This window comes from Zea mays, chromosome 1 (assembly GCF_902167145.1).
Source record: "Zea mays cultivar B73 chromosome 1, Zm-B73-REFERENCE-NAM-5.0, whole genome shotgun sequence".
Taxonomy (NCBI): domain Eukaryota; kingdom Viridiplantae; phylum Streptophyta; class Magnoliopsida; order Poales; family Poaceae; genus Zea; species Zea mays.
This window is the reverse complement of record NC_050096.1, coordinates 241459017-241468570: the sequence shown is the minus strand read 5'-3', so window position 1 is coordinate 241468570 and position 9554 is coordinate 241459017. Positions and strand designations below refer to the sequence as shown.

The window sequence follows — 9554 nt, the reverse complement described above, 5'->3', positions numbered from 1 at the left end:
GTGGCCAATCATGACCTAACGAACCATGTTACCATAGAAAGAATGTAGTTATGTAGAGAAAATAAAAATGATCACGACGAAGAATCTCTCTACGCCCATACTGGAAGGTGGAAGCTGAAATGCCCGCCCTCGCAAGAAACTGAAATGCTTTCTATGTTCTGAACGTAGTTTGAAATGTTCAAGGCATAAGAACTTAACAAGATATCATACGGGCAGCTGATGTAACAAAAAAAGCAAGCTAATATTGGCTGAGGTTGTGCCCTGCAGTGGCGGGCCCAGGATTTAGAGTGTGGTATTCGAAATTTTTTATAAGATGATTTTTTGGAAGATTAAAACATGTATATCGATATATATATAGTTAATTATATATATGTATAACCAATAATTAAGCACACACGCTATGGTCATAATTGATTCAATAACTAGTCTACTAAACTTAAATTTCATACAACTATTTCAAAAGTTTTAATTCAAAATAGATATGTTGGTTGTTGCTCAATTGCTAGCTGGCTGTTTGTCCTCTTTGTCATTTTCCAATCACTAATGCTTCATCTACAGCCCAGTACTGCAAGCAGCAAAGTAGGGAAGGTCAGGTCGAGTGGCCACTAGCTGGGTAGGCTTAGACATTAGCACGATGGGACCTTGCCCCTGGTTGTCTGTCCTGGCACGCGGTGACGCCCTGACTACGGTGGATTGAAGCCTCGTACGATAGACAACATATGACGCAACAACGAGGCTAGATGCAACACAATGACAGTTAGTCGGTCAAGTCTGGGCACCTAGCTGTGTCACGGAGCCACGATGTCTCAACAGAGGTGCTGGTGTCTACATGGCACATGGGGCTGCAAGATGTGACCACGACTTGGTGGCTGGAGCATCTGGTGGCTCTGCCATGGTGCGACTACAGTAGGGTTTGGGGATTTTTTTTTGTCGTGAGGTACTGAAGTGGACTTTGTCGCTCCGTTGGGCTTCATGGTCCACGACAAACGATTGGATTAGTTAGGTATGAGAGGTAGGAAGGAGATATTTTAGTCCAAATTAATAGAATTTATTTATTTGATTCATTTTTTTATTTTCCATGCATATACACTATATACATGTATATATATTGAAGTTCTTTTGCCAAAAATAATGGGTATTCATTTGAATACCCTTGAATTTAATGGGGCCCGCCCCTGGTGCCCTGTAAGGGCTTGTTCGGTTAGATCTCAATCCATGTGGATTGAGTAGGATTGGGTGAGTTTAAATCCCAAGTAAGTCAAATTTTTTTCTCAATTTTTTCCAATCCCGTCCAATTCATAGGTAACAGGATTAACCGAACAAGATCTAAAGGTTTCTATAAGTAAGGTAACATGAAGTTTTTCAGTAGACAATTGATACATATATAGAACTATATAAGTTTGTATACACATCTACCGTACGAAAGTCGCATACTATTGCCAGAGATTGACGTGCATGTACTTAAATCATGCACTAGGTATATGTCCGTGCGTTTCTACGGAATCAATATGATAAAAATTATAGGAACTACATAATCTAGTTTATCACTTATCAGTATACAATATCAAATAACTTCAGGAGGTCAACGTCCTGACGCAATGACGCTTGCCACAAGTTTATCTGTTTTTGATTAAAAGAATTAGGAAAGATCCACCTAACTGTTCTGGTTGCTCAGTGTCTTGTGTGGTCGAGGCAAATACCTGTTCCGAATCCAAACCAGATGTGAAACTGCCAAAACTTAACTTGGTCTGCTCATATTCTGGCACACGAAGATGTTCCGGAATAATAACATGCTCCACCTCATGCAAGTTAGTTTGTGAAATTTTTTCAGACAATTCATTTACATTCAGTGTGTTGGCACTTTCACAGTTGCTAGCTGAAGGAGACTGAATCAAATCCAAGAATGATGTGAACTGGCTGAAGACAATCCCTTTGGCAGAACCATCGTGCTCAATCATGTTTCTTATCTCCTCCCTTTGCAAAATAGGGAGAAAGCATCAGGCATAAGTAAAACCTGTCACAACCACTGTTGGTGTAATACTCTTCAGTTGAGTTTGAGGTTGTATATGTAGCCATAATGTCCTGTATAGACTAAACTTCCAAGAAACATAAAAATATACAGTTGACACATGATGTGGGACTAATGTGTGAAATCACGTGTGCTTGTGGTTGTGGATCTACATCTCGCCATTTGATCCAAATTTAGTGAAAATTTTAGGCTTGCTGGGTTACATATAGAACATATAGACAAACATTCAAATAGCTCCAGTTTTCACTATGCCTAAATATTACTGTATTTAGTTTTCTTCATTGACCCCATGTGCATAAAAATGTGGCATCATAATACAAATAAGCATAGAGAAGTACAATAAGATACGACACCAAGCAGTCTGGTTTACCAAGGCATCAATTTTTGTACTCGTCTTAAAATCCACAAGGCTTGGTAGTCTGCTCAATATTCCTAAACATTTGCGACCCTTGACACTCCGAGTTACTTTTCCAACTGAATTTTGTGTTGTTAAGTCCACGGTGAGAGGTATTGAACAGGATGGACATGAAACATTCCCCAAAGCTGCAGAGTAGTCTATCAAACAAGTCTTGCAGAATGCATGATCACAAGAGGTAACCTTGGTGAAAAATAAAATAAAACCAATCAGCGAAAGATTGAGCCACCTTGTGATCAGTGGAAAACAAGAATAAGCAGCATGAAGGCTTTACTAACTATTCTCAATTGTTTTTCGAGGAGCAAATTACTAATCACAACATCTTCAGCCAAATTATGACATATAACACATTGGCTCTCCATGGACTCGTTTCCTTCATTCTTCATTCCTTTAGGATGTCCTGCTGTTTTAGAATATGCTACAAGATAGGGATGATCAATAGCCTACAGTTTTGTTAGGAAAAGCAAGCTGTTACATTCCCAAAGAAAACTACTTGCAGGTGCATTCTATATGGATATAAACAAATGGATGCCCCTGCCCCCCCACACACACACACACTAATGTGGTGGGCAGACATAGGGAAGTCTAAGCATAAGGATATATGTGCATCCATAGAAAGATGTTATATAGCTCACCTGTCTCAACCTTGTGAGAAGATCGAAGATATGAGCGTAGTTATTCAACAGTGTTCCAGCATCTACATATCTGAAGATAAAAGGCACAAAGGTAAAAATCTGAGTACTACATGGAAACCCAAGTGAAGGAAAAGGACAGCTTAACAAAAGCCATCCTCTGAGGACAAAATATCATACTCTACTTCAGATGGAATAAAACCATTAATTAACAAGAATTTCCTATAATACATGCTTCTGCTAGGACCTAAACATAATCCTGGTGAATGGTGATGTTGCCAAGGATTACGAAAAAGTGGGAAGAGATCACTGGGACATTAGTTGTTTGCAACATGGAACATTGATAGCAACTGCCAGAACATAGTAGCTAGAAAAGTGGGTTCATTGCTCAGATCAAATTGAATATCTAATTTTGGAGGAGTGTCGTCACTACAACCACAGAAATCTGTTGATTAGTCTATAACTCCATATGTGAAAGTAGGAACAACCGAATAGAGCACTTACGCATCAAATTGTGTGACACTCTGAGTGTACAAAGCTTCATAGAATTCCATTTCGTTTTTATCAAAAGAGTCCCGCCTCAATGTCACCTATCATGTAAAAACTAATTGCCTCAAAATGTTTGCAAATGAGGAAAGAAAGGGTATTGCAACATTGTGTTTGCACCCTTCACGTTACACACATGAAGACGTGAGTAATTGCAAACTCACAATCTTTGGTGGAAGAGCAAGATCTGCCGCTCGGCCTTTCTTTGTGCGCCTTAACACTATGCCTTTCAGAACTTTTTCCTTCAGAAGAGTCATGGCTCTTTTTCCTTCGAAACTTGTTGACCCATACTGTATTGGTGTTGATATGTACTATAAAATAATGGCTCTATCAGCAGACTTTTGAGACAAATAAAAAATGTGCAAAATTGTAGTTACATAACCAGATCTTGCACCCCACCTTATTCCACCAGCAAAAGTGCCTAACAGATGAGTGACCACAGTCGCATTGTTTCTTCATACTACAGGAGAATGGAGGTACACTAGTCAGGTCCTCAATTTAAAGGAACAAATAAAGATATGATGGAACAGTGCCAGCTCATAGCCTATTTGATATAACAGCAAAAGAATAACATTTGTTTTGTGCTTTCTTCCTAAACTATTTGGTTATTGTAACTTGTATATTACTGCCAAATCATATTTACTTAAGCTGAAAACTATACTTTGTCTTTTTCAATGGTAAATAACTTAATAGGTGTTATCTTCACCAGAAAGAGCTTCAGTAAGGCATTGCACATCTTACCTGGTATCTAGTATCTCACAACTACAGTCCTTGCAGAAATAGTATGAGTAGGGGAAGATTTGCAAAAACCGAATCTGAAAAAACAACATGTAAGTAAGAATCCATAATCTAGAAGGAATTATATTTGTTCATTTAGGTATCAGTTACAGACAAGAGAGTAAAGTTCTCCAACACGGTTCTGCAAAGGTGTTCCACTCAGAGCCCACTTGCATTCTAACTCCAATGCAAAAACAGCCCGTGCAGTATTACATCGTCTATCTTTTATGAAGTGAGCCTGCACAAAAAGAAAGAAAGAGTAATTCATTAAGCATTAGGATATTGAGATGTCCAATTGTTAATTCCAGAATATCGATGCGCACATCCAGAAACATCACTATATTACGTGTTGCGGGAGTTACCACAATCGTATGTTTCCAGAAAGTTCATTTTAACGTGGTTTAGTAATTCTGGAAATTAAACCATACAATTATCGACCTTGTCTATCACTCTCTAGCACAAACAAAAGCCTTTTGTGTAAATAGAAAGGAGGTATCAACTATCAAGCACAAAAGACTTTCTGAGCAGGCAGGAAGTCATAGCTTCTGTATTTCCGGTGAGTTTTTATTTCTTATCACGAGTCATAAGGAGGTGATAGGCACAGTGAAGCAAGGGGGAGACCGGGAGAGAGAGAAAAAAGACTGGCGATCCTAGTTTTGATCATGAGCCACTCCAGATCATTTGGTCACTTTCACTACATCATCAAATGAATCATTGTGAACAACATCTCACACTGGATGATGGTCTGGTGACTCTCTGAAACATGGAAGCAGTTCTAACTGACAAGTTCAGGAACCATACTCTTTTCTCTCTCTGGTTCTAACGATATGAACATAAGCTAAATTCTACTGTTTTTTTGTCCTCCTTTCGGCGCAGCTACAACTTGGAATTGAAACGAAGTAAGAGAAGAAGATAAAAGGTTCACCTTTGCTGTTGCTACCTTTCTACAATGAGGCTAACACCCGACCAATCGAACAGGTGCTGAATCAAAGCCCATGTCGAATCTCATCTCATGTTTTGGAGGGGACAGCCCAATCCAATTCTATGCTTTCTCGAGCGTCCGGGCCAAGTCGACCGCGTTCTTGGCGATCTTGCAGTTGTCATCGTTCACCAGAGCCTCGCAGAGGTCGAAAGCCTGCAGCTTGATTGCTTCCAGCGCCAGCTCGTTGCTCTTGGAGCAAATCCAGTTGAGGACGAGCAGGGCCTACTCGATTGCGCGCGCGTTGCCGCTCCCGGCGGCGCCCGTGAGCACGGACACTACGCCGGGGACCCTGCACAGCTCCTGCCACCCCTCCCAGCACCGGGCGAGGAGGCCGAGCACCTCGACGGCGCGCGCGGAGCCGGCGACGGCGAAGTCGGCGAGCGCGGGCACCGCGCCCTCGCGCACCACGCGGCGGCGCCGGTTCTCCGGCAGCTTGCAGAGCTCGTAGAGCGCTGTGGCGGCCTCGCGGCCCTCCTGCGGCCCGCTACGGCGGAGGAGCCCCACCAGCGCCGGGATGGCCGAGGGTGCGCCCCAATGGTGCACTTGTTAACGTCCATGGTGGCGAGGCTGGTCAGCGCCATGGCCGCGGACGCCGCCGCCGCTCCGCGCGGGACACCACGGCGGACAGCGCGTCCACGGCGCCGTTCGCCACGAGGCCCACGCGTGTGTCGTTGCCGTCCAGGCTGAGGTGCAGCAGCGCCCTGGCCACCGCCTCGTCCCCGACCTTCGCTTGCCGCAGCAGCACCGCCGCGTTGCCCGACTCTAGCACCTCCCTCCGCCCTGTGGCGCTGGACTTGGCCAGCCCCAGCAGCGCCGGCATGGGCGACGCGGGCCGGGTTGGCACCGCCGCCGACACCGCTTCTTGCCTTGCGTGCGCCCCTCCCTCCGCAGGGACGAGAGACGCCGCCGCGGAAGGCGAGACGGCGGCTATGAGGCGGCGCAGCGCGTGGTTGGGGATGAGCGGCGGGGAGGGCGGCAGCGGGAGGTTGGTGACGGGGCAGGTGAGGTGCCCCCCGTCGAGCCAGCTCTGGATGCTGCGGCGCTCGAAGGTGATTTTTGCCACGGGACGAGGAGGAGGTGACAGACCTTCCATGGACGCCGTGATGCCTGCCCGAAGTACCAAGTGACGCCTGCCACGGTAATGGCGGACCTTCCATGCTGTTGATTGCAGCGGCGGTGGTGGGGAGGATGGGGGATCCGCGTGGGCGTTGATTGTGGCGGCGGTGGAGAGCGCCGACATCGAACCGAGGCAGAACGTAGTATTGTGGACGCCTACGTTAAAGACTTAGTAGTAGAGATATGCTGCCACATCGTACAAGCCCTAACCAACCACATGTTATTAACGGAATCTAACTAAACAATAATATATTAACTAAATATGTTTTTAATCATATTTTGAAATGCATAAACCCTCCACAAAAACCCTAACCAACCAAACATAATAATTGAACATCCTAATCAAACAAACATACTAGTCATGAAAAATATATTAATTTTGTCGGTAAATGAATAATGGCTGCCGAAAATAAAGAATAAAATAGGCAAAATATCAACCTCTCGGTATAGGGCGGTGGCCGGCCAAAGGACGGATCAAGGTCGAGTTGACCGACGTAGAGGGATCGGTGACCGACGGCAGTGGCGGGCAAGGACGTCGCCGGAGGAGGGGCAGCGTGGGGCGGGGGCGGGACGTCGTGGCAGCGTGGACGGCTCGCCGACATGGGGGCAGGGGCGTCAGGGTGTCGCATGGGCAGGGCGGGGCGGCTCGCCACGTACCGCGAGGAGCAAGGCCGGCTGGCGGCACGTGCACGGGAAACAGAGAAAGAGAGAGGAGAAAGAGAGAAGAGAAAGGGAGAAGGCAACAATATAAACGATTTGTTTTCGGCGGCTAGGGTTAGGGCCGCCGAAAATAACGTCTATTTTCGGTGGCCAGAGGACAGCCGCCGAAAATAACGTTTACTTTCGGCGGTTGCGGTTGTCCTCTGGATGCGGAAAATAGTAGTGGCCGCCGAAAATGATTATAGCTCTTGTTGGGTTCACTTTGTAGCACAAAAGCCACATCACACAAGCCTTATCTCAAGTGTTCATACTATAATTCCATAGATGATTTTTATTTATCACTTAGTTGTTGCCAGTAATGTAAAGCGGCAAGCAGTTTACAGGACAAATCACAAGCCTTGCGGTGTTACACACACGATGGACACAGCTAGCATCCCATGCAACAAGACAGACTCATGTCTGGTGACATATTTGTATAACATGTATCTAGCTCTTAAAAAGAGCCTAATAATGTCCGTTGTCGTTGCCGCCTCCATAACCGGAGCCGGATCCAGATCCATAGCCAGAGCCACCACCACCTTGACCACCGCCGCCACCACCGCCACCACCGCTTCCATAGCCTCCTCCATGAGCACCACCTTGTCCGTATCCTTCACCTGATCCATATCCTGAACCAGAGCCATAGCCAGACCCACCTTGGCCACCACCACCACCGCCACCATGTCCACCGCCGCCGCCGGCAGCACCACCACCAAAGCCAGACCCAGAGCCGTATCCTTCACCACCTCCATGGCCATATCCGGAACCACCACCCTGGCCACCGCCACCTCCACCACCTCCGCCACTCCCATATCCACCGGCAGCACCGCTGCCAGCTCCGTAGCCAGATCCTTGCCCGGACCCATACCCAGAGCCACCAGCTCCCGCACCCTCACCACCACCGCCGCCGCCGCCACCACCATGTCCATACCCTCCAGCAGCACCTCCGCTGCCACCGCCCTCACCATACCCTGATCCGGACCCATAGCCTGGTCCTCCGTAACCACCGCCTCCACCGCCACCGCTACCACCACCGCCACCTCCTCCCCCGGGGCCATAACCCAGTTTGCGGTTTGCAGCAGCGGTGGCCATGCCCATGCCTATGCTAAAGAGAACAAGGAGGCAAAGAGCCAGGTGTTTGGTCGCCATCTTGGCTGCTAGCTCGGTGCAAGAGTGTGGTTGTTGTGTGTGCTTGCGTGCTGTGTGGAGTGAACTGGAGGCCGTGTATTTATAGGGTGCAGCCGTGCATGGCTTGGCAGCTGAGTGTCTCTGCATGGTCTAAAACCGTCAAAGACCAGAGCACGTAGAGCTTCTTGGATGCGTGTGAAACGATGACCAGGGAAGTGAACTAGTGCTTGCCACTTTGTTGACACTTGGAAGAGAGCGGTGCATGATGCATGCCTTCTTCTTCGTGAGCTCATTTTCTTTATCTTCGCTTTTTGTGAGATAGGATTATTCGGTTTGCTATTGCATTCTGTCCATACTTCATGCTCATCTGTGGTCATTTTCTTGAGAGCGACTTCGAGTTTTGTTAATCCGACTACCGTATCAGTTTTGGCAACTCCAGTTACTTACACGACCTGCTTCATCTTTCACTGTAAATTTTAATTTGGAGCTCTAAACTTTATAGCTAAATAAATGGCCTAAAGTTAGATCTCAGTGATTTGTTAGATACATTGCGCTAATAATTAATCATGTTTCGAGGTACGTGCATTCGTCATATCGCTTTAGTTGTAATCTGTCATATCATGTATCTAGTACACCGGAGTTGCTCCTATATAAATACCTCTCTCCAAAGGAGCTAGTGTTTAGCGCATTTGGTCTGTGGACTGTTGAAGTTGTGGGTCGATTCCTGAATTCAGCGATTTTGCATGGCACGTGTTTTAATGCCTGTTTGGTAACTATGTTTCTCAAAACCATATTTTATAATACCACAATTTATTATACACCATGACATAACTATAATATATTTTACATTAGTCCAATTCAATACCTGTTTGAAAACAAAGTATTCTAGTTAGTGTAGGAGAGGAGAAGAGTGTAGCTGCGTGCAAGCCAAAAACTTTGCTCGAGACCAAAGTTTTTTACCCCAAAAAACCCAAAAATGTCGTGGTATTTGTAAAACAATCGTTTAAACTACAGAGTTTTTAGGGCATATACACGAAGAAGTTTCTCCATTCGTGCGTCTTTCCCTACAATGTTTAAATGGTAAAAATAAACTAAAGTTATACGCATATGAGATTTGAACCATGGTCGTTGGCTCTAAAAACACAAACACACAATCACATCCATCTAGCCAATAAAACATATATGCACACTAGCAAAAAGTTCCTTGTACGTCGATACAGTTTCCATTTA

The 9554-nt window shown here is 45.7% G+C and overlaps 2 protein-coding genes across 2 annotated transcripts; both read right to left on the bottom strand.

Moving 5' to 3' along the window:
• Positions 1-1551: 1551 nt before the first annotated feature.
• On the bottom strand, positions 1552-5396 carry LOC103645381 (DNA repair protein RAD16). Its single transcript, XM_020543638.1, has 9 exons — positions 5367-5396; positions 4515-4637; positions 4364-4437; positions 4022-4082; positions 3787-3933; positions 3581-3666; positions 3080-3149; positions 1701-1886; positions 1552-1620 (listed from the first exon to the last, which is right to left on the bottom strand). The coding sequence occupies exons 1-9, from the start codon at positions 5394-5396 to the stop codon at positions 1552-1554; spliced, it is 846 nt and encodes a 281-aa protein (XP_020399227.1).
• A 2190-nt stretch (positions 5397-7586) lies between these two features.
• Positions 7587-8385, bottom strand: LOC103643513 (glycine-rich cell wall structural protein 2-like). The gene has a single exon (NM_001330494.1). The coding sequence runs from the start codon at positions 8343-8345 to the stop codon at positions 7662-7664; it is 684 nt and encodes a 227-aa protein (NP_001317423.1). The 5' UTR covers positions 8346-8385; the 3' UTR covers positions 7587-7661.
• Positions 8386-9554: the final 1169 nt, after the last annotated feature.